Source organism: Nyctereutes procyonoides, unplaced genomic scaffold (genome assembly GCF_905146905.1).
Source record: "Nyctereutes procyonoides isolate TBG_1078 unplaced genomic scaffold, NYPRO_anot_genome, whole genome shotgun sequence".
NCBI classification, from domain to species: Eukaryota; Metazoa; Chordata; class Mammalia; order Carnivora; family Canidae; genus Nyctereutes; species Nyctereutes procyonoides.
The window spans coordinates 17,761,747-17,784,771 of record NW_026575128.1 but is presented as its reverse complement, the minus strand read 5'-3'; the positions used below and the strand labels follow the sequence as shown (position 1 = coordinate 17,784,771).

General features: G+C 56.7%; 2 protein-coding genes across 4 annotated transcripts in view; one reads left to right on the top strand and one right to left on the bottom strand.

The window, feature by feature from the left end:
• The window catches only part of TEP1 (telomerase associated protein 1), a 37,495-nt gene extending 25,412 nt beyond the window's left edge, over positions 1-12,083 (top strand). The window contains exons 29-55 of one of the 2 annotated variants that reach the window (XM_055341861.1): positions 227-359; positions 499-649; positions 883-1,016; positions 1,195-1,283; positions 1,562-1,676; positions 2,104-2,344; positions 2,521-2,644; positions 3,610-3,734; positions 3,817-3,916; positions 4,076-4,231; positions 4,325-4,537; positions 4,698-4,851; positions 4,929-5,141; positions 6,210-6,370; positions 6,486-6,599; positions 7,048-7,155; positions 7,475-7,607; positions 7,684-7,760; positions 7,846-7,978; positions 8,059-8,195; positions 8,299-8,423; positions 9,707-9,850; positions 10,002-10,098; positions 11,001-11,106; positions 11,225-11,457; positions 11,548-11,652; positions 11,864-12,083. In XM_055341861.1, the coding sequence (XP_055197836.1) occupies positions 227-359; positions 499-649; positions 883-1,016; positions 1,195-1,283; positions 1,562-1,676; positions 2,104-2,344; positions 2,521-2,644; positions 3,610-3,734; positions 3,817-3,916; positions 4,076-4,231; positions 4,325-4,537; positions 4,698-4,851; positions 4,929-5,141; positions 6,210-6,370; positions 6,486-6,599; positions 7,048-7,155; positions 7,475-7,607; positions 7,684-7,760; positions 7,846-7,978; positions 8,059-8,195; positions 8,299-8,423; positions 9,707-9,850; positions 10,002-10,098; positions 11,001-11,106; positions 11,225-11,457; positions 11,548-11,652; positions 11,864-11,986 (3,744 nt within the window). In that variant the 3' untranslated portion in view covers positions 11,987-12,083. Of the gene's footprint in view, positions 1-226; positions 360-498; positions 650-882; positions 1,017-1,194; positions 1,284-1,561; positions 1,677-2,103; positions 2,345-2,520; positions 2,645-3,609; positions 3,735-3,816; positions 3,917-4,075; positions 4,232-4,324; positions 4,538-4,697; positions 4,852-4,928; positions 5,142-6,209; positions 6,371-6,485; positions 6,600-7,047; positions 7,156-7,474; positions 7,608-7,683; positions 7,761-7,845; positions 7,979-8,058; positions 8,196-8,298; positions 8,424-9,706; positions 9,851-9,972; positions 10,099-11,000; positions 11,107-11,224; positions 11,458-11,547; positions 11,653-11,863 lie in introns of those variants that run through there. The other variant, XR_008666651.1, reaches the window with a different exon arrangement.
• An 84-nt stretch (positions 12,084-12,167) lies between these two features.
• On the bottom strand, positions 12,168-22,796 carry PARP2 (poly(ADP-ribose) polymerase 2). Of its 2 annotated transcripts, XM_055341863.1 has the most exons (17): positions 22,723-22,796; positions 21,448-21,600; positions 21,100-21,170; positions 20,460-20,510; positions 20,142-20,238; positions 19,643-19,718; positions 18,678-18,780; positions 17,749-17,908; positions 17,351-17,489; positions 15,614-15,677; positions 15,399-15,533; positions 14,792-14,919; positions 14,545-14,644; positions 13,612-13,710; positions 13,247-13,371; positions 12,959-13,139; positions 12,168-12,532 (listed from the first exon to the last, which is right to left on the bottom strand). In XM_055341863.1, exons 1-16 carry the CDS (start codon positions 22,766-22,768, stop codon positions 12,980-12,982), a joined length of 1,707 nt encoding a protein of 568 aa, XP_055197838.1. In that variant the 5' UTR covers positions 22,769-22,796; the 3' UTR covers positions 12,168-12,532; positions 12,959-12,979. The 2 variants fall into 2 exon arrangements, with proteins under 2 accessions (XP_055197838.1, XP_055197837.1); XM_055341862.1 differs by lacking the exon at positions 12,168-12,532 and having other exon boundaries at positions 12,871-13,139.
• Positions 22,797-23,025: the final 229 nt, after the last annotated feature.

The window sequence follows — 23,025 nt, the reverse complement described above, 5'->3', positions numbered from 1 at the left end:
TGGCTGCGGGGACGCCTCCTGGTTTGCTCCGCCCTGATGCCAGGGCAGCTTCCTCCCCCCACCCCTCTGCCCCCCTTCCCCCCCCCGCCCCCGCTCTCTCTCTCCCCTTCTCCACCCTCTCACATGGTTCCTCCTGCTGCCCACTGCCCCCCCACAAGAGCTGCCCCCCCCCCCCCCCCCCCCCCCGCTGCCCCACTGACTGAAGCCCAGGCTCCTCCTCTCCCAGGTGTCCGAGCGGCTCCGGGCCCTGCCCGCCACTGTCCCCCTACTGCTGCAGCACATCCTGGGCACCCTGGAGCAAGAGCACGGCCCCGATGTCCTTCCCCAAGCCTTGGCCGCCCTGGAGGCCACGCGTAGTGGTCCGTGCTCTGGGCCGAGGGGCCTGAGAGCGTGGGGGGGTCTCCGGGACCGTGTGGGGGCAGCAGGTGTCAGGGAGGGGTGTGCTGTGTGCTCGAGAGCCTCAGAGAGCTGCGATTCCAGGTCTAACTGCAATTCCAGGTCTAACTGCGGAGCAGCTGCACGCGGTGCTGAGCGCGTGGCGCGCGCTTCCTAGCGGGGCCGAGGGCTGGGAAGAGGCCGTAGCCGCTGGGAGCAGTGGGGACGCCTACCCCATGGGCCCATTTGCCTACCTCGTCCAGAGTCTGCGCAGGTGCACCTGCCCCCGGCTCGGCTCCCACCAATCCCCGTACCTTCCCTTCTCATCCTCGAGATCCTTTCTCCATCCTACCCATCCTGGGCTGTGGCCCCGACCCCTGTCTCCCGGGCCCCCAAACAGCTGCCACCCGATTTACCGCCCTGCAGGGTGGGATGGGAGCCCTTGGCTATGCCGGCTGCTTACTGACAGCCTCCCCTGCCCCCCCCCCCTCCCTCACGTGAGGACAGTCTGCTGGGGGAGGGGCCCCTGGAACGTGCTGGTGCCCGACTCTGCCTTCCTGCTGGGCCCCTGAGGACGGCAGCTCAGTGTCGATACGGGAAGAGGCGGGGGCTGCAGAAGACCGCACACGTCCTCATAGCAGGTGATGACGGCCAGGACTGGCCTGCCCTGGCCAGGGCACCGCGCGTGGGGCCTCCCCCCCCCCCCGGGGCCAGGACCACCCCCTGGTGCTCCCATTCGGCCAGCCTGGGGGGTGCGATCTTGGGAGATGCTCTGGGGCTCATTAGTCTCCATGTCTGCTCCGTGACCCACGCCTGTAGCTCAGCTCTGGAAGACGTGCGACCCTGATGCCTCGGGCTCCTTCCGCAGCTGCCTTCCTGAGGCTCTGGCCGACCTGCCCCACCACCTGGTTAGTCTCCAGCTCCCAGGCACCTTAGTCCCCACGTCCCCTGGACCACCACTGCCAACACCACCATCACCACTGTCATTACCACCACCACTGCCATCACCATCACCACCATCACTGCCATCTCTACCTTTCTCCACCCGGTTTTCCCGCCCTTTCCCTTCAAGCCCTTTGTCCAGCTTCTGGGTCGAGGTCTTGGCTGCACAGGCAGGATCTAAAACTAGACTGTTCTTCCTCACCTGCCTCTCTACACCCTAATGAGTCCAGTCTGACCTTCCCAGCTCCAGAGCGGGAACCATGGCCTTCTTGCAAAATTCCTCACCAATCTCCACGTGGTGGCTGCACACCTAGAACTGGGTCTGGTCTCTCGGCTCCTGGAGGCCCATGCCCTCTACGGTGAGATACATGAGGAGGTGGCCTCTCTGAGATAGGGGGCTCCTGGGTGTGTGCACAGGGGCGGGCTGGGGGTGTAATGCAAACAACCATTAAATTTCTGTTCCAGGCTGGAAGTGCAAGAGGGTAGGTGGGTGATTTTCAGGGGGACCTTCTGCCCAGATCTCTTAGGCTATAGGTTCTCAAGCTTTATTTAACGGGTCTAAAATTACCTGGGAATGTTCAAATTGCAGGTCTCCTGGTCCCCAGATTCTGGTTCCCTAGTTCCGGAGTGGGGCCTGAGGCTTTGTACTTCTAACGGGTGTTCCTGATGTGGGGCCGGAAGACCTCAAGACTTCACGCTTTAGACACATCATCCGACTGTCTTTGGTGCTGAGGCTTAGGGGGGTCCGGGCTGGCTCTGCAGTGACATTCTGCATCTCTCCTGCAGCTTCCTCGGGCCCTGCAGAGGAGCAGGGTCTCTGTGAGACGGACCCTGCCGTGTTTCACGCATTCCTGAGACAGCAGGCTCCAGTCCTCGGCCGCTACCCGCTGCTCCTGCCCCAGCAGGCCGCCAACCAGCCTCCGGACTCGCCTCTTTGCCGCCAGGCCCCACAGCTTTTTGGGCGATGGCGCCTGCAGCACGTGCTGCGGTGGCTTAATAAACCGTGCACCGTGCAGGGCCAGCCGAGGTGAGCCCGGGCCAGACGCTGGCGGCCCCGCTGGAGGTCAAGCTGCAGCTGCGACCGGAGCGGGGCGGGCAGCCCGGAGCCAGCGCGGAGGGGCCTTCAAGCACAGGAGTACAAGCCTGAGTTCCTTCACTTCCTTCCTGAGTTCCCTGTCTCTTCCCTCTCTCTGGCCCTTCTAGCCCCAGGCTGTCGCTGGCCGTCCCCTCATCCCCCACGGCGGTGGCCCTGTCCCCCAGCGGGCACAGGGCTGCTGTGGGCACTGCCGATGGGATGGTTTACCTGCTGGACCTGAGGACCTGGCAGGTAGGACACTGAGGGCGGGTCGACTGCCTCCAGAGGCCCCACAGACCCCCGCAGGCCTCAGGCAAGGCGGCCCCACGTGCCCCCCCCCCAGCTGCCCGCTGCACTCAGCCCCTTTCCCCCCTCACATCGGATCAAGGCTTGTTATTGAATCCCTGTTGCCTTCCGACTGTGCTGCACCTGTTCCGTTCAAGGCTGTGCCAAGGCTCTGCCCGTACTGGGCCTCGCAGGGAGCCCGGGCTTGGGGCCTTGTCTGCCCAGCAATGGGCGTTTTTGTCAAAAGATACAATATAGGAGGGGAAAAGGAGCCAAAACTCAGCCATGTGATGTAGATGAGAGCTGAGAGTGTAGGCTACTGACTGGTGAGCCCAGGACAGGTGAGGGCCGCCATCCCAGCTGGGGGGACGGCACAGGGGATTGCTGGGGACAACGGCAGCACGGGTGCCCCCCCCATATCGGGCGTGCCCCCCGCTACCGCACATACGTGCATGTGCGGAACGTCATTCCCTCCTCTGACCCGTCAAGGTCTGTGACCTGGGGATACAGGTGCGGTTTGCAGTAGGCGAGGAGATGGGGCTCCCCTGGAGCCTGAGCTTGGCCTGTGTCTGGAGGGGGGCCCAGAGCTTTCCACTTTTTTTTTTTCTTTAAAGATTTTATTTATTTATTTGAGAGAGAAAGAGAGCACGAGCAGAGGGAGAGGGAAGAGAGACTCCCCACTGGGCAGGGGGCAGGACAGGGGGCTCTGTCCAGGACCCCAGGATCATGCCCCGAGCCAGAGGTGGAGGGTGAACTGACGAGCCCCCCAGGCGCCCTCAGAGCCCCTCACGTTTCTAAGTGTTCCTGAGGTGGGGCCGGAGGGCGCACTGGCCCCGCCCTTCTCGCCTTGGCCTCCTTTTTGGTTGGAGCTTGGCCTGCGCAGCGGGCAGCGGAGGTCGGGTCCGAGTGTGCGCCCCTGCTCGTTGGCACAGGAGGAGAAATCTTTGGTGAGCGGCTGCGACGGGGTCTCCTCTTGCGCCTTCCTCTCCGCCAGCGCCCTCTTCCTCACTGCCTTCGACGGGCTCCTGGAGCTCTGGGATCTGCAGCAGGGCTGCCGGTAAGGGCGCCCGGGCGGGCCTTGCAGTGGGGTCCTCTCCGGCCACGGGTGGCGGAGGCCGACCCTTGTCTCCTCCCGCCAGGGTGCTCCAGACCAGCGCTCATCAGTCCCAAATCACCGGTTGCTGCCTAAGCCCTGACCGCCGGCTGCTGGCCACCGTGTGCCTGGGGGGGTGCCTGAAGGTAACGCCAGGGGCTGGGGCGACACGGCGGCCCCCCAGGCCAGGCCGGTTGGGGGGGCCCAGGTCTGTGGACGGCGGGGGGCCGGACAGGGCAGCCTCCGGGGCGGAGAAGCCCAGGTGCGAGTCCCGGCACCTGGCCTTGTCCCCTCTGCTCCTCCAGCTGTGGGACACGGCCCGCGGGCAGCTGGCCTTCCAGCACACGTGCGCCAGGCCCCTGAACTGCGCCGCCTTCCACCCCGATGGGCACGTGGTAGCTGTTGGCAGCTGGGCGGGCACTTGCAGCTTCTTCGGCGTGGACGGGCTCACAGCTGCCAAGGTGACAGGCCCCGCGGGCCCGGGGAGGGGGCATGGGGCACGGGGCTGGGTGGACGGCGGGTCCTGACACGTCACTGTGCACCTGCTCCCGCAGGAGCTGGGGGCCCCGGGGGCGTCCGTCCGCGCCCTGGCTTTCCAGGCACCTGGGCGGGTGGTGGCCGCAGGCCGGCTGGACGGCACAGTGGAGCTGTGGTCCTGGCGGGAGGGGGCGCGGCTGGCCGCCTTCCCTGCACATCGGGGTGTGGTGGCCGCTGTGCTCCCCCTGCAGGCTGGCTGCCAGTTGGTGACGGCCGGCGAGGATGGCGAGGTCAGCGGGCGCAGGCGCGAGGCGGGCGACCTGGGGGAGGGCGCGGGGGGGTGCAGGTGCAGGGGCCGCCCTGTCCCCCAGAATCCTCGGGGCGGGGCCCTCGTGCTGACGGCTGTCCCTGGGCGAGTGCCGCACCTGGGCTCCTGTTCTTGGCCCTCAGGTGCAGGTGTGGTCCGGGGCCCTGGGTCGGCCCCGGGGCCTCCTGGGTCCCCTTCCTCTGTCGGCGGCTCTCTGCGTGGCTCTCAGCCCGGACGGTGATTGGGTAGCCGTCGGCTACCGGGAGGATGGCGTCAGGACCTACGAGGTGGCCTCAGGTGCTGCGGGGACCCATGGGGGCTGGAGCTGTGGAGGCGCGTCCGCTGCCTGACCCTGGCGCTTGTCCGTTGTGCAGGCTCCCGGGGGGCCCGCTGTGGGGCCGTGGCCGCGGCCGTGTGGGCGCTGGTGTGGCTCAGCCCCGGGGTGTTGGTGAGCGGCGCGGAGGATGGGTCCCTGCAGGGCTGGGCCCTCGAGGCATGTTCCCTGCGGCCGCTCTGGCTACTACCTGGACGCCAGGGGCCCGTGTGGGGACTGGCTGCATCTGGAGAGCTCCTGGCTTCCACTTCAGGTAAGGCGGGCCGCCCCCCTGCCCCAGCTGCCGGTGCACCTGCGCCTCCCGTGCACCTGTGCCGGACATGTACCTGTGCCGGACGTGTACCTATCCGACATGACACGTGCACCTGTACCACACGTGCACCTGTGCCACATGCACACCTGTCCAACACACACACCTGTGCCGCACGCACACCTGTCCAACATGTGCCTGACATGCACACCTGTGCTGCACGCGCACCTGTGCCACACATGCATCTGTCCAACATACACACCTGTGCCGCACGTGCACCTGTGCCGACATGCACCTGTGCCGCATGCACCTGTCATGCATATCTGCGCCGACACCCTGCCCCAGTGGCCTGCACACTTGTGCCACACGTGCACCTGTGCCACGCACGCATCTGTCCAACACGCACACCTGTGCTGCATGTACCTGTCTGACATGCGCACCTGCGCCAACACCCTGCCCCAGCCGCCCACGCACCTGTGCCACACGTGCACCTGTCCAACATGCGCACCTGTCTGACGTGCACACCTGTCCAACATGCGCACCTATGCCACATGCGCACCTGTCTAACACGTGCACCTGTGCCGCATGTGCACCTGTGCTGCATGCACACGTGCAGGGTCCAGACAACTGTCAAAGGGCTGCAAGTGCATGTGTCTTCCATCAGCAGTCTGGGCGGTTTGTTTCCCCCCCCCCCCCATCCTGGGGCCTTTCGTGACCTCTCTAGTCCTTGAGTTCCGGCCCCGGGGGAGTCCGCTGTGTAGATGGAGGGGAAAGAGGTTGATGTGAAATGTGGAGGGGCCTGCCCTCGGGGGGGGGGGGCCCGCCCTTGGGGGGGGCGTGGAGGAGGGAGGCCGCGGAGGGGTAGCAGGGGTGGGCAACTCTGCTGGGGATGGTGAGGGCCGCCCCTGTGCCCGCCGCCCTCCCCTGACCCCTGCCCTCTTCCCCTGTTCCCCCCCTCCCCTGCCCACTGCCCTCACCCCCTGGGACGTGCCTCTGCCCGGGGTCCTGCCTCGCCTCCCCTCTGCGGGGCTCTTCCTTTCTCCGTGTCTGTGTCTCCCGTTTCCCACGCAGAGGCCCTCCCCGTGCGGCTCTGGCCCAGGCAGCCACTGACGCTGCCCCTGCAGGAGGCCGACTTCCCGCGCGGCACTGAGCTCCGGGAGCACCAGGGGCCCGTGAGCTGCTGCGGCTTCAGCACCGACGGAGGCAGGCTGGCCACGGGGGGCAGGGACCGGGTGAGCCCCCTCCTGGGGTCCTGGGCACCCCCACCCCCTCCCCTCACAGCTTGTTGCACGCCGAGGCCCCGGCGTGTCCCCTCCACGCTCCTGACCCCCCTCGGGACCCACCCAGAATCTCTTCTGCTGGGACATGCGGAAGCCCCAAGGCCCTGTCGTGATTTGCTCCTTCCTGGCCTGTCACCGTGACTGGGTCACCGGCTGTGCGTGGACCAGGGACAACCTGCTGGTGAGCGAGGGCGTGCATGCGGCACCTGGCAGCTGGGGGGCCGGTGGGGCTGCCCTGACCCTGCCTCAGTGGGCCTCCTGGCACGCAGTGCGAGTGGGGCCCGGAGCTCGCTGGCGCCGCGTGGCTTTGTCTCGCCACCCCTGTAGGTGGGCGCCGCGGGGCTGTGTCTCCTGGGAGACCTGCAGGCCCGAAGCCTCGGGAGCGCCCCCAGGTCCCACAGCGGGGACGGTGCGGGCTCCCCGTGCTGGAGGCCAGGCTGTGACCCTGTGCCCTGCGGCCAAGGGCTGGGCAAGCAGACGAACCCAGAGGCACAGCTGACGCCGCCAGGCTGGGGAGGCCCGGAGCCGGAGCCCAAGGGGAGGGGCAGCACCGCCCTCATCCTCATCCAGGCTCGGGCTGGCCCGTGGCTCGTGGCGCCCCTGCCCATCACCAGCCTCCGACTCCGCAGGTATCCTGCTCCAGCGACGGCTCTGTGGGGCTGTGGGACCCTGAGCGGCAGCAGCGGCTGGGCCTGTTCCTGGGTCATCAGAGTGCTGTGAGCGCCGTGGCGGCCGTGGTGAGGAAGCTGCAGGGGGCTCACAGGGTGCAAGGCTAAGCACGCATGGGGCCGCGGCGCACCGGGCAGCCGCTGCCAAGGGCGAGAGGCGGGTAAAGAATGAGATGCTCAGGCCTGGATGGGAGCAGGACGAGGGCATCGAGGCAGGGGGCTATGGGGAGCAGGCCCCACACGGGATGGCTGCCGGGGGGGCCCCAGGTTCTCGGCCCTCTTGGGCGGCCCCTATGCCCGTAAGCCTGAGCCCTCCCCTCGGTGGCGGGAGCCACACTCCCCCCGCCCTGCTCAGGCAACGGTGCTCTGATCCCGGGCTCTGGGGCAGGACGCACACGTGGTGTCCGTGGGCCGAGACGGGAGCCTGAAAGTGTGGGATCATCGGGGCGTGGAGCTGACGAGCATCCCTGCGCACTCCGGACCTATCAGCCAGTGCGCGGCGGCCCTGGAGCCCCGGGCAGGTGAGGACCTGAGCGCCCCTGCCCTCCCCGCCCTGCCCGCCCTCCCCGCCCTGACTTAGCCTCTGTGCCTCACCAGCCGGGCAGTCTGGCTCAGAGCTTCTGGTGGCGACTGTCGGATTGGACGGGGCCGCACGGTTGTGGCATCCGCTGCTGGTGAGCTCCCTGGAAGGACCGGGGTGGGCGGGGGGCAGAGGCAGGGTGGGGCATCCCTTGCGCCGCTACCCTCCGCTCTTCCTAGGTGTCGCAGACACACACGCTCCTGGGACACAGTGGCCCAATCAGCGCAGCGGCAGTTTCGGAGGCCTCAGGCCTCCTGTTGACGGCCTCGGAGGATGGCTCCGTTCGGCTCTGGCAGGTCCCTGAGGAAGCTGGTGAGTGGGGCGAGCCTGTGTATGGAAGAGGGGGGCGAGGGCGGCCCAGCGTGCAGGGCATCATTGCCTTCCCCCTCTAGATGACACGTGTGCGCCCAGGAGTCCCGCAGCCGTCGCTGCTGTGGCCTGGGCCCCAGACGGTTCTGTGGCAGCGTCCGGGAGTCGAACTGGGGAACTGACCTTGTGGCACGAAGCTAAGGCCGTGGCCACGGCGCAGGTGAGCAGGAGCAGCCTCCCTTCCTTGCCCACGGGGTCCTGTGGGCCGCGCACTGACGCCTGGCTGGGAAGGACGGAGCCTGAAATGGATGGACGCTCCCCAGGCTCCTGGCCACATCGGTGCCCTGACGTGGTTCTCAGCGCGCACCTTGATCGTCCTCAGTGCCGATGACAAGGTCAGCGAGTGGCGAGTGGAACTGCAGGAGGATTCGATGCCCGGAAAGTTCAGGTGAAAAGGGGCAGCTGGGCTAACGCGATATGCTGATGGTTTCATACCCAGGATTTTGTGCAGATCACTCCATCCGTACTTTGCACTAGGTCAACGGGATGTTAGTAAGTGGGAAAAAGTCCCTGGGAAATCGTTTTCGGCTCCCGGTCATGTCGACGTAAATAGTAATTATCAAGTGCCTGCTTTGTGCTAAGCTCTGAGCCAGGCTGTGGGAACCAGGTTGGAATTACCTTTTAACTTAGGAACCATGGTCGACGAACACGCGTGTAAGTAAACCGCCGGCAGTAGGCGGAGGGACTTGTGCTGTGAGGAAGACGGAGGCTACAGTTCCCAGAATTTGAGAAATTCGTAGTTTACAAAAGAGTTGCTATTAGAGATTGGGCTTAAGGGATGAGTAGGAGTTTCCCGGACCCACAGGGGAAGGGAATGGTGCTTCAGGAAGAGGAGGTAGCATTGATGATAGGCGAGGAGTCGTGAGTGTGCATGGTGTGTCCTGGGCACAGCCGAGGCTCTGGGTTCCTGGTGGGAGTGAGGGCGGGGCTGCAGGGGGTCGGACTGAAAAGATAAAGCGGGACATGGTGTTAAGGATTTTGAGAATAATTGGGGATCCCTGGGTGGCTCAGTGGTTGAGCATCCGCCTTCGGCCCAGGGCGTGACCCCGGGTCCCGGGATTGAGTCCCACGCCGGGCTCCCTGCATGGAGCCTGCTTCTCCCTCTGCCTGTGTCTCTGCCTCTCTCTCTCTCTCTGTGTATCATAAATAAATAAATAAATAAATAAATAAATAAATAAATAAATAAACAAACAAACAAATAAACAAACAAACAAATAAATAAATCTTAAAAAGGATTTTGAGAATAATTATGTGCAGTTTAGGAAGAGAACTCTAGGAGTAGTATGGAAGGGGACAGTAGAGGCAGGGAGACTGCCCTCACGGCGGTTGCTCTAGTGCAGGGGAGATGTAGGGTGGGCCCTGGGCCAGGTGGTGGGTGAGCGGACAGAGAGCTGGGCATGCGCTGCAAGGAGATGCCACAGTCTGTCAATCAGCTGGAGGCCAGGAGGGAGAGAAAAGACAAGGAGGTAAGAGAGCCCCAGGTGAGCAGGTGCAGGATGGTGACCGTGACAGAGGTCCTGATGGGAGAAAAACGGAGAGGAAGAGAGTTCGTAGGGCAGGTGATTGTGCTTGTTTCTCACTCCCGAGGAATTCGTGGGCAGCCGGACACCTGGGGAGGAGGCGCAGTTAAGGGGGATCTTTCTTGACCCGTGGACCTTCTTTGAGTTGCAGCCTTCACCTGAACCGAGTTCTGCAGGAGGACTTAGGGTTCCTGACAGCTGTGGCCCTGGCTCCGGACGGCGGCTCCCTCATCTTGGCCGAGGCGCGGCCGCGGTTACAGTGCATGAAGCCAGGGGATGCTCCCTCTGTGATCTGGTAGGAGCCAACCAGCTGTTTCCTCTCAGGCTGCAGCTAAAGGGAAAGTGGGCTTGTGGGGACCCTGAACCTGGGGCTCACGTGGAAGGAAGCACTGGGGTCTTACAGGGGGATGCTCACAGGTTCGGCCTCTGTCTTTCCTGGAAACCAGGGACAGCTATTCCCAATGCCCTGTGCTGTTGTCTACCCATCAGGACTACGGTGTGTTTGTCCTGCAGTCGACGGACTCGGGAAGCCTTTCTGTCTTAGTAAGTCCTGCCGGAGTATGTGTTAACATGTTTGTCTGGACCGATGCTTCCAAGGCCTTGGGGCCATGACTAAGGATAAGAGGAAGGGCAACGCGTTGGTTCCAAATTCCTTTCTCTTCCTTCCACTGGAGCAGCTCTACTTATGAGCCTTCTATAACAGGGTTCGGCTTCCCTGTAGGATTTTATTGACACAAAAAAGGATTCCCGTGTTTACAAAAATCATGGGAAACCATCAGTGTAGTTTTCTTAATTGCATTTATTTACCCCCCACGTCTCTCTTGTCTTGCCACCGAGAGTAGTAGAGTCTGGAACAGGACAGGCATTGCATTGGGTGAAGGAAGCCAGGCACGAACGAGTACATGCTACATGATTTCATTCAAGTAAAGTTAAAGAACAAGCAGAACTAATTTATGGTGGCCGAACTCGGAGATATATATATATATATTAGATTTTTATCTATTTATTCACGAGAGACACAGAGAGAGGCAGAGACCCAGGCTGAGGGAGAAGCAGGCTCCATGCAGGGAGCCCAACGTGGGACTTGATCCCGGGATCCCGGGGTCACGCCCTGGGGCCAAGGCAGATGCTCAACCGCTGAGCCCCCCCCCCCCCCCGCGTCCCCAGAACTAAGACTATTGTTAGCTCTAGCGTAGGGGTCTGGTTATTGACCGGGAGGGGGCAGGAAGGCGTTTCCAGGGCGCTGGAGATGTTTGCATCTTGATGTGGGCACTGACTGCAGGGGCGCAGATGCAAAAGTTCCCTGAGCTGTGCATGGGATGCACGCACGTGGCTATGTCTGAGTTACAGGTAAGGACATCCTGAGCGGCGCGGGGCCAAAAGCAGCTGCTCGGCTGGGCGGTAGGTGCGGGGTCAGCCACACAGGGTGAGCCCTGTCTTCACAGAGGCAGAAAGAGTCAGGAGAGTTTGAAAAGAGTCTCGAGTTTACCGTGAAGTTGGAGAGTCCTTGGGGGACCTTCGTGTTGGTGACGCAGGCCAAGCCAGAATCTGGTGAGTGTGTGTGTGTGGGGGTGGGGTGGGGGGGGGCTGGATGTGGAGATGCCTTGTGGGTGGAGGCCAGCCCCGAGAATCCGCAGCCTGGCTCTGACGTCTGCCCTCGAAATCGCAGAGTCCTCGTTTTTGGTCGCTGGCGCCGACGGGACGCTCTGGAAACTTGCCCAGGGCACGGCTGCGGGAGAATGGGCCACAGGCAACATCTGGCAGAAGGCTGAGGCGCCGGAGGCCCCGAGCCCGGGGAGTGCACCGTCTGAGGGGGGCGGCAGTAGCAGCAGCAGCAGCAGCAGCAGCAGCACGGGGAGCTGGTCCCCACCCACCGAGCTGACCACACAGCAGTGCAGGAAGGTGGGGCTGAGGCCCAGCTCGCAGGCGGAGGGAGGGAGGGCTCGAGGTCTGGCCGCTGGGAGGCTCACCGCATGTCTCCATCCCTCCAAGGTCCACTCGGGCCCCGTCACAGCCCTCCACGTGCTGCCCGGGCTGCTGGTGACAGCGTCCAAGGACAGAGAGGTCAAGCTGTGGGAGAGGCCGAGTATGCAGCTGGTACGTGTGTCCAGGCACAGGGAAGCTGAAGGGGCGGCGCGGGGAAACTTGGCCAGAGTGTACAAGAGATCAAGGTCCCATGTCCTTCTGTCCTGCCGTGGTGTGCAGCCAGCCTGTCCCCAAATAAAAGGTGTAGACGGGAGGGCAACGCAAGGTCGCCGGTAGGCCTGGGCCCGTGGGCTTCACCTCCCCTCCTTTGTCCCCCGTGTAGCTGGGTCTTTTCCGGTGTGAAGGGGCCGTGAGCTGCCTGGAGCCTTGGCTGGGCCCGGCCTCTACCCTGCGGCTCGCCGTGGGAGACACGCTGGGCAACGTGTACTTCCTGGCCTGGGAGTGAAGGCGTGCCAGCCCCGGGTGCTCGGGATCGAGGCTGGAAGATCCCAGCGGCTCCTCTCTCGATTGGATTTTAAAAATAAAGTGTCAGAAAACCTCAAGTGCTGTCCTGCCCGTGTTTTTGTTTTTTTTTTTTAAGATTTTATTCATGAGACACAGAGAGAGGCAGAGATCCAGGCTGAGGGAGAAGCAGGCTCCATGCAGGGAGCCCGATGGGGACTTGATCCTGGGCCCCAGGGTCACGCCGGGGCCAAAGGCGGTGTTCGGCCTCTGAGCCATGGGCTGCCCTTGCCCGCGCTCTGATGGGGATGTGGGGCAAGTGGCATATGCACGTGCCCCTGTTTGTTTTCTGCTTCAACCCCAACCCTGATGCGGGCTGGATCCACCGCGGATGGTCCTCGAGAGCGGCCTTCAGGGCCAGTGGTTTCCCGCTGCCGCCAGGGGAGGATGAGCCGGGGGTGTCGGCGTCGGGGCGCGGAACAGCTTGCTTAGGAAGGGATCCTCTCTTTAAGTGCTTCCAGACTTTTGGGTATCTGCTGTGGTGGGAGACCTGGTCCGCAGTTGGTAAACAGGAGAAAGAGGCAAGTTAGAGGATTTGGGTGGGAGCAAGGGAACAATCCAGCCTCTGTTGCCTCTTCCCTTCTTGTAATAATACCCAACAAACTCCAGTTTGCAGAAAAATTGATTTAAATGGGGAAAACCATCGGTGTCTATTAGCATCCTCCAATGCGCAGAGGCTATTCAGCTGAGAGGGAATAGGATCCTGCATAACCTGCAGCTAGTTGTGGGGTACGTAGAGCAATGAGTACCTCCTGTCCTGAAAATGAGGAAGTACGACCATAAGAAGAAATATGCACTTGGAGAAATCGAGCCCAAAGAAGCCAGTGGTAGATTTGTGTTATTTTTATTACATAAAAGATCAGAAAATCCAAAAGTACAACATTATCTATTTCCTTGTTTGAAGATCAGATCTTACCCAGTTTATTTAATATCAATTTCACCACAGCTGCAGGAAATTAAACCGAACCTTCAGAAGGTACCGCATACGGACTTGGTTGGGGCTATAGACAATAAATTCATTGTAGTTGAGGGTATAACCATCTGGATTCAGAATTCCTGTGTCACTTGCTGGTCCTAAGGGAACCGTACTCCCATTCCTGCCAAATGGAAAACTCTGGGTCAGAAGCTGGAATAAAGAAAGGAGAGTCTTGTCTGGTCATACGGAGTCTTCCAGCCTGAATGCGTACAGGCTCTGAGTACTTACAGGGTGATGAAGGAGGCGGGACTGGGAGCCGTCTTGCCCAGTCCCTTGGTGCTGTGTTTGCCCTGAAGTAATCTTTCCGCCTCAGGATTGGCCTCTAGCAGCTCATTACACTGACCCAGAGCGACCTGCAAAGCAGAAGATCTTTGAACACCCACATCCTCCTGAGCACTGGATGGCTCGAAGGCCAAACAGCAAATCCCACCAGTACTTTCTTCCCCTTCTCCTGCAGAGGAATGGGATGGAAATTGCCTTCGGTCGCCCCCTCAAGTTCTCTCAGGCGAATCTCTCGGTTCTGGAGTCAGACTTTTCTCTCTAGAAAATAGGAACTAATAATCAACTAGAGATCATAAACAGGCTTGTCTCACCTCTGATAGAAGCAGCAGCCCAATGTCCTTCACGCGAGAAGCGAAGCAGTAATTGGCACTCTTAGAAGACATGTCGGCAAAGTAGATTCCTTTCCCAAACTGAGCATATAGACAAACACGAAGGTCAGCTGCTTAACCCGCTGTGTCGGAAAGGCCTGCACCACCGACCCTGTGTTTCCATGATCTTAAACACAATTCAGACCCTTCTCCACGTCCCCTTGCGATTACTAACCAGAGAAGCAGGGATATTGGTGAATCTCTGCTTTCTGAGGGGTAGGAGGGATATCTTTGGGAATCTATTATTATTATTTTTAAAGATATTTATTTATTTATTTGGATATCTTTGGGAATTTATTATTTTTAAAGATTTATTTATTTGTTTGTTTATTTATTTATTATAGACAGAGAGAAGCAGAGACACAGGAGGAGGGAGAAGCAGGCTCCATGCAGGGATATCTTTGGGAATTTATTATTATTTTTAAAGATTATTTATTTATTTATTTATTTATTTATTTATTTATTTATTTATTTATTTATTTTAGACGTAGAGAGAGAGAGAGGCAGAGACACAGGAGGAGGGAGAAGCAGGCTCCATGCTGGGAGCCGGATGAGGGACTCAGTCCGGGGACTCCAGGATCGCGCCCTGGGCCAAAGGCAGGCGCTAAACTGCTGAGCCACCCAGGGATCCCCAATCTTTGGGAATTTAAAGGGAGACGTAGTAAGAAATTTCAGGGTCTTAAAAAAAAAAAAAAGAAAAATGTCAGGATTATCCATGAGCGGGTTTAATTCTTGGGAAGGGTACTATAGAATCCTAATCTAGAAAAAAAAGGAAAAAAAAAGAACTGGAAAAAAAAAAGGAAAAAAAAAGAACTGGAAAAAAATGACTGTATCCCCTGCCCTTGTGCCTCCTTCCAGGATTCAATTTCTACTCACCATGTAACCTGTGACAGGAGCTTCAGGGGGGGCAATTCGAAGGCCGTGGCTCAGGATTCCCACCCAATTACTAAGCCTGGAGCCGTGCCACAGCAGCATCCTAGGGGAAAGCCATTATTACTGTACTCTGTTGCTCTCTAGCAGTTAGGACATAAACATAAAAAAGCCATTTCCTGCATTTTCCAGAAGTCCCATAACTGCACTTCCGGCAAGGGGTGTCTTCCCAAACCCAAAGCTAAACTGACACCTGTTATGAAGGTCCTCTCTGAAGGCTTCTTTTTCACCCTCCTTCTCCACTTCAAAAACATCCAGCAAGGTCATGGTGTAGTCCTTGTGTGTGGGAGCATGAGTAGACTGTAGGTACTGGGAAATCACCTGTGAAAAGAAAATGAAAGAAACGGCCGGTGTGGGCCCTACAAGAGACCGGACTGAGCTGGAGAACCTCAGGGCCTACCAGAGTGTAGACTCTCCACTCCCCGACAGTCTCACCAGACAGTGAGAAAGAGCTCTACCTCCCCCAGATTCCGGTAAAGCGAAATTCTGTTCTACATAAAGGTTTGCTCTTAACCAGAAGTGGTCACAGAACAGTGGGGCTACGGGGATGGGTCTTTTTTTTTTTTTTTTTATGATAGTCACATACAGAGAGAGAGAGAGAGAGGCAGAGACATAGGCAGAGGGAGAAACAGGCTCCATGCACCGGGAGCCCGACATGGGATTCGATCCCGGGTCTCCAGGATCGCGCCCTGGGCCAAAGGCAGGCGCCAAAACGCTGTGCCACCCAGGGATCCCTGCGCCACCAAGGGATCCCGGGGATGGGTCTTAAAGGTAGGAAAATAAGTGATCATTTTTCTTACTTTGAACTCGTGACTTTCATGGTCTAGAGGATGCAAGGCACAGTGTAGTTTTCTATAGTGGTGGTCCAGCGGGTGTTCTGGGCTTTGCAGCTCGGTCTTCACCAGCTTAATGGCAATTTCAATGTCTCCTAAAGCCTGGGGAGATGAGATACAGGATCAACGTGTACGAACTTGGGACAAGACAGTTAATGCTTCCCAATCCACGCATGTCTCACCTCCAGTAGCTGTACTTTGTCTGACAGCTCTTTCTCTGTCTGGATTAATGGAGGGGTGTGGAGCCTAAGGACAGAGATAAAATCCACGATCAGTTCTCTGAGATGTGGCCAATGACACCGGACTCAAAGTAACAGACTAAAGATAAACACACTGTATAGGTTTTGATATTTGGGACTTGATAGAAATAAAATTCCTTTTTATGAGTTCATTTCATATAGACGTGTTTCAGATGCACAGCTCTATAATTTGAAAGTGACCACTGCAAGTCCAGTTACCATCCCTCACTATACAGCTGACCTCCTTCACCCATATCACCCACCCTAGCCCCCTTCCCCTGTCTGTTCTCTGTATTTATGATTTTTTTTTTGTTTTTTTAGATTCCACATGAGTGAAGTCATGGTGTTTGTCTTATGCTGTTGATTTATTTTGCTTAGCATAATACAATCAAGATCCATCCATTCATGTTGCTGCAAATGGCAAGATTTCATTCTTTTTTTATGCTTGAGTAGTATATACCATCATATAATATACCACCTCTTCTTTATCCGGTCATCTGTCAGTGAACACTTAGGTTGTTTCCATATCTTGGCTATTTTATTTTTTATATTTTATTTATTTATTCATGAGAGACATACAGAAAGAGAGAGGCAGAGACACAGGCAGAGGGAGAAGCAGGCTCCACGCAGGGAGCCCGACACAGGATTCGGTCCTGGGTCTCCAGGATCACACCCTGGGCTGCAGGTGGCCCTAAACTGCTGCGCCACCAGGGCTGCCCTATCTTGGCTATTTTAAGTAATACTGCAGTGAACATAAGGATGCATATCTTTCTGAATTAGTGTTTTTTCACATTTTTCAGATTAAATGCCCAGAAGTAGAATAGCTGGGTCATACTGAAGTTCTTTTCTTATTTCTTTTTTTTTTTTTTTTTTTTTTTTTTTATTTATTTATGATAGTCACACAGAGAGAGAGAGAGAGAGGCAGAGACATAGGCAGAGGGAGAAGCAGGCTCCACGCACCGGGAGCCCGACGTGGGATTCGATCCCGGGTCTCCAGGATCGCGCCCTGGGCCAGAGGCAGGCGCCAAACCGCTGCGCCACCCAGGGATCCCTCTTTTCTTATTTCTTTGAGGAATCTCCATCCTGTTTCCTACAGTGGCTGTGCTCCTTGACAATTCCACTAATGGTACAGGAGGGTTCCCTTTCCTCTACATCCTCTCCAACACTTGTCATTTCTTGTTTTTGACAATAGCTGAATCTTGTTTTTGAACAGCTTGGATACAGTCCTGTCTAGAAACAGAAGTAGACCCGTTGACCACTCAAGAGTTATCTTTCGGTCACAGAGCACTATAAAACAATAAAAGGAATAAGAACAGAACAAGCACCAGAATATAGAATGGACAAAGATAAAGTGTATTTTATACACCTACTATCATTTGAATAGGAACTAGGGAGTTCTATGTCTGAAGCTATTTTTTCACCTGTTGGTTAGATACCTAGACCTATTTTTTATTGGTGACTTCTACTTGGTCCGAAAACATGATGATAATCAGGCCAGGAGCTTGCATCCCAAACTTGTCTGTTGACTATGAAGGCTACTACAAATCATTTTTGGCTTTTGATGATCTATCCAAGATGATCATTTCATTAAAAATGGGAATAAAAAGACTATAGTTGTTGCTGAGTGAGGAGGAGACGGTCAGGTGGAGGACGAAGGAGAAGTAACAGCACAGGCCTTACCCAAAGTCATGTGGGATCCTGGTGTAGAACTCATTGCAAGCTTCCACAAGAGCTCGTCCGTGCTGGCCAGCCCGAATACAGTCCTCAATCTTCTTGAGAGACTGGTAGCCTGCCTTGATTTGTGCCACTGTCAGCTTCCCTGCAGGCGCAGCCAGAGACCCTCAGACCTCACAACTTAGGGCACTATCCTGAAAACTGTATTCGTGAACCTCCCCACAAAGACCCCCACCTTCAACTCTCAAAACAGCTCCTTCTCCCCTCACGCCACCTCTCACCCAAAATCTCCTTTTCTTGATTCACAATATCAGCAAGCTTTAAGTCATGGCGGTGATGAGATAGCCCATTAAAGAAACTAGCAAATATAAAGACAGACTGTAGGACAGGATCTGAAGTCCTACCAAGTGGGGCTTTCTTGGTGTCGTATTTCATTTCTACCATCGTCTCTTCCATGGCCTGGACATTACAGATCAGCTCTATCAGCTCCTGCACTCGAAGATCTAGCTGTGATTCTGGTTTGAAGGGGAGTTTAAGAGACTCCTTTTTTGTTTCCTCTTCACTCTACAGCAAAAAAAAAAAAAAAAAAAAAAAAAAAAAAAAAGGAATCATATAAAATCTAAAAGGATCTATTTTAAGGTCCCTGCAAGGGCTGGCTCTACAATATCCCTGTTCCCTTGGTGAGCATCAGTTGGCTTCTGCTTGAACACAGGTTCGTTCTGTTACTAACCCAGTTAGAGTACCTGATGTGATCCTGCCTTCTCCTCCTACATGTGCTTCCCACAGGTAAACTCCCAGAATAAGTCTAAAAGGCTCTAATTCATCGGTAAGTATGTAAAGACAGCTATCATGTCTCAGATCTTCTCATCTTAAAAAAACTAAGATTTTTCCATTTCTCAGATACCGTATATGACAATTTTCAGCATCCTGGTACAACTCAATTTGTTGAAATTAATTTTTTTATATATAAAAAATGTATATAACCAAAAGTGAAGACCACTTTATATGCGGTTTCATCAGTGTGACTATGTATTAGTCCTTTCTTGATCCGTATATTAAACTTCTGAAAATAGGGCCAAGGATTTTATAAGAATGATACTAAATAATAGAGACAAGAGAGCACATTCTGTCTTTAGTCTCCAGTCCCATCAAGACTACAAAGATCCATGAAAGGTACCTTTGAGGGAACTGTTACCTTTATTTAGGTGAGAAACAGCAAGAGTCAAGATGCTCTGACCTGTTCCAGTCTGGGGCCTGATCTAAGCCATTCTGATAGATTTCACCCTGGTTCAGAGGAAGCAGTTTTCTCCCCAAATGTGTGGTCAGAGTTTACCTGAGTATTGGTAGCATAGTCCATTTCTAGCATATCATATTTTCCAGGCACCTTCTCAAACTTCTCACGATCCTCCCAATTGTTTTTTGTTTTGTCAAGGAATCTGTGGGGTCCAGGATGGCGAGAAAATCTTACAAATCAGGGTCCACTACTAGGAGTGGGCTTATAATTATTTCCTCAGAACATATCCAAACGATTTATTTTTCTCTTTTTCTTAAGATTTTATTTATTTGACAGAAAGCATGGGCGGGGGGAGGAGGCAAGAACAAGGGGAGGAGAAGCAGGCTCCCCGCTGAGCAGGGGGCCTGACCTGGGGCTCCATCCCAGGACCCCGGGGTCACGACCTGAGAGATGAAGGCAGACACTTAACTGACTGAGCCACCCAGGCGCCCACCTTGTCTTTTTTCTCAAACTACCCTCTTAGAACTCTTTATATCTGACTTTCCAAAACTCTGGATTCTAAATTAGGACGCTTATTAGAAAAAAAAAAAAAAAAAAGCTCTGGAGACAATAGGAACAAAAAATGGGGAGAAAAGGATTCAAGCTTCCCAAAGGCCCCAAAATACCACAAAAACCTTTAAGATTTCAGACAAAAGATCCCTGTTTAATCCCTTTCTCTGACAGATTCCCACAGACTCCAGAAGGCTCTGCGTCCATATCATAGTGAAAGAATTTTTAAAACTCTAGCTGAGCATTCTCATTCGCACCCACTTTCCCCCAATTTCCTAAATTACTAGCCATGTGCTAAATATATTAGATTCTTCTGTTTTTTTTTTTTTAGTCAGTTTCAGGGTTCCAGGTGACATGATCACTGACTGAGTCTGCAGTTTGGTGTTCCAGTCATAGAGCGCCACAGTGGAAATACGTAAACATGGAGGCCAAATCACACAAACTGTAAAATTCCTAAAGAACATACACCCAAGAAGAGGAATGGTATTTGTTTGGCACTCGTTTCGAGCACTCACTTCTTCTGGAAGATTTCCTTGGCTTTGTCGAGGTCCCCCGAGCAAGCCACCAAGCTGTGCTGCCCCATTTTCCCAACTGCAAAGTAAATGCCACACATAAGATGGTTTTCTGCCTCCCAATCCAGCAAGAGCTTTCTCAGTTCATTGGCCAGTTCTCTAAGGTCTCCCCGCACAGCATCTGGCAGGTGGGCAGGAAGGCAAGAGGGACGGTGAAGGGCCCAAGAAGCGGGTCTTGTTGATATGAGTTGCCGTCCAACTGCCACGGTCCCTGAGCAGCACAAGGAGACCCATCGGACACTTCCCAGCCGACAGGCTGTTCTTAGTTTTGCCAATGGGAACTTCCTAATGAAGATGCTTGCCATTCCCCACTTCCAAGTCCCTCCCAGGTGATGGAGCCTCCATCCCACCAACTTAAACCCAGAGGATCTTCTGGTTACTCACTACCCTGCTTCTGGCTTTCTGAATGACAAATCAGAAAACCCATAATAAAAGTCATTACCTCGGCCCCATCTCATCCAGACACTGAAGTGCCTCCGGGCATCATCTTCCAACAGCTGAATCAAATAGTACTTGTTGTTGTTGAACTGAAGATTGGTCTACGAGGAGGGAAATGCGAACCTGAGAGAGAGGTCTGCAAATGGAAGCCACAGAAGCTGAGGTCTCTTCCTCAGGCACGGGTACCAGTAATGGCTCCAGGGAGAGGGCTAATGTAAGGCTGACATAGGGACCTCAGAATCAAAGATCTGGGCATCGGGACCCTGTCATCAGTAACTACCAAGAAAAAAATCCCCATACGTAGAACAGCTTCTCCCGTTACCTGGTTTAGCATGACATCATAGACATCGCTCCCTTCACAGTACACGTGGGCCTGGGGAGAGAAGGAAAAAACTGATGGTAGCGTAACCTCAGTCCTCATGAAATCCTCCGTGACGCTCTAGATTTTCTTGTGTCTCAACATGTCATTCCCCAGCACTACCAATATCCACCTTCTGGAGAAGGAACTGCTGCACTAGGTCTTCTACACATTAGCTATGATTATCCTATGATGAACACATGATGCTTTTTTGTAATTATAGAAAAACCAAGGATTCTAACGGCTAAAGGAAACCTGCTCCAAAAGAAGCCTTTCTTGTGTATTCTTCAAAGCCTTTCCACAGTCGTCAGTGACCTGTGCCAGAGCAGGGCAGTTTCTCATTAGAACAAAGACGGTTCTTCCCTGAGAACGGGATTATTTTCCGAGAAGGAGAACGAAGCATGGAAAGCTGATGACAACCCCAGAAGTCAGACACGTGGATTATTAGCCCCAGACTCCCCTGCTCCCCTCTCTTAGCCTTGGAGACAAGTCATCGCCAGGAGTATCTCAGCGAGGGCTCCGAACTGAATGCCAGCAGCTTCGGGGCAGGAGTCCCAGCAGCCCGGGAACACGCGCTGAGAAACCGAGCGGCGAGGAGTCTCACCTTCCCCACCTTGGCTGCGCACTCAGGGTCCACGGGAGCTCTTCCCTTTAACAGCAGGGTCTTCACAGACTCTGGGGGAAGACAGACACATATGGGAGCTATGTGTGCGGGAATCAATGTCCTAATGAACTCTGTCCTCCCCGAGCAATCCCCATCTGTCCAGGTGTCAATCTGTCTAAACGACACAAAACCGAAGATTCAGAGACAGGAGAGGTGCACTGTGGTTCACCCACAGGATAGGAAACTAGTGACATCTTCAGGAAAGGAAGACGTGAGTGGAGAGGACAAGGCGTCCCTCGCCCCACCTCTCCCAGAGACACTCCCGCGGGCCCACCGACCGGAGCTGACCTGGCTTGTCTTCCGTGCTGCCATTACCGGCCCCTCCTGCAGTCAAAGGCCCCCTTTTCACCCCCTGCCTCTGGCATCTCCGAGTTTTCTTTGCAGGAGGAGGGTCTTCTCCAGCCGTGTTGCCATTATGAACTCTTCCAGCTTCGTCGAATGCTGCAGAAGCCACGGGCACCAAGAGTGGGCAAAGAACCAAAGGGAGGAATGAGTACCCCCAAACACGGTCCTACTTGGAAGAAAACATCATCTTTTTAAAGAAATGGTCCAGGGGATCCCTGGGTGGCGCAGCGGTTTGGCGCCTGCCTTTGGCCCAGGGCGCGATCCTGGAGACCCGGGATCGAGTCCCACGTCGGGCTCCTGGTGTCCCCGCTGCTGGTGTGCTTGTGCCCAGAGCCTTCCCAGTACCCAGAGGCAAACCACACGGTGCTCTGCGGTCTCCTGTTAGGAGCCCCGTCCCATCCCTTCCAGCGGCAGGAACTTGCGGAAGTCACGTCACCTCTTCGTACCTCAGTTGCCCTGACTAAAATTGAGGCTGACAGCGGCGATACCGAATTTGTAGGATGGACCTCTGCACTTAGGAGCGTAAGACAGAGAGGATGGTACCCACCAACCCCGAGGCCTGAATGTTGATGGCAACATCTGAGAGTGGGACGCACTGTGTGTGGTACGGTGGGTGACACGCAGTGTGCACTGTGCACTGTATAGCGGGTGACACGTGGTGTGCACGGTACAGTGGGTGACACGTACACTGTACAGTGGGTGACATGCGGCGTGCACCATACAGCGGGTGACACGCAGTGTGCACTGTATAGTGGGTGACACGTGCACGGCATGGTGGGTGACACGCGGCGTGCACCATACACCGGGTGACACGTGCACGGTACGGTGGGTGACACGCGGTGTGCACCATACACCGGGTGACACGTGCACGGTACGGTGGGTGACACGCGGCGTGCACCGTACAGCGGGTGACACGGGCCCGGTACGGCGGGTGACGCGCGGGCAGGAGTTGTCCGGCCTCTCCCGGTGCCACATTCGCGCACCCCCGACTGGCTTCTTGGAGTCGGTGACGGCAGCTGGGGAAGGAGGGTGCCCGCGACCGGAGGCCCTGCCCGCAGACCCGCTGAGCTCAGAGGCGGGACGCGGGCGCGGGGAAGCGCAGCAGAGAGCACCGCCCCCCGCCCACCTGGCGCCCGCCCTGCACCTGGCGCCCCCACCCACCCGGCGCCCGCCCCGCCCCGCGCTCCCGCCCCCGCGCTCCCGCCCCCGCGCCCGCACCTCTCGCCCCGCCGCCGCCGCGCGTCCCCCGCTGCCGCGCCGCCATGGCGCCCGCTCGTCCCCGCCGGAGCCGCTCCCGCCCGCTCGCCCGCCCGCCGCCGGCCCAAGGCGGGAACTGAGCACCGGCGCATGCGTCCCGAGGCGGCGCGGGGGGCGGGGCTCCCCGCGGTATTTGCATGCTGCTGTGTGTTATGGGAAGTCACCGTGAGCGAGAAAGGCCTTGCGGGCAGCACCTTATAAGCGGCGGGCGGGCCGGCCGCAATGCGCAGGGCGGCGGGAAGCCCAGCGGTGGGGCCACGCGCG

What these genes read in the sequence shown, in the direction of transcription:
- PARP2 (XM_055341863.1), bottom strand. Translation starts at nt 22,768, where the DNA reads ATGGCGGCGCGGCAGCGGGGGACGCGCGGCGGCGGCGGGGCGAGAG. An exon ending in ACAAAGTACAGCTACTGGAG is followed by an intron (nt 15,534 to 15,613) that starts GTGAGACATGCG and finishes TCATCTCCCCAG; the next exon opens with GCTTTAGGAGACATTGAAAT. An exon ending in CTCCTGTCACAGGTTACATG is followed by an intron (nt 13,711 to 14,544) that starts GTGAGTAGAAAT and finishes CTATATGCTCAG; the next exon opens with TTTGGGAAAGGAATCTACTT.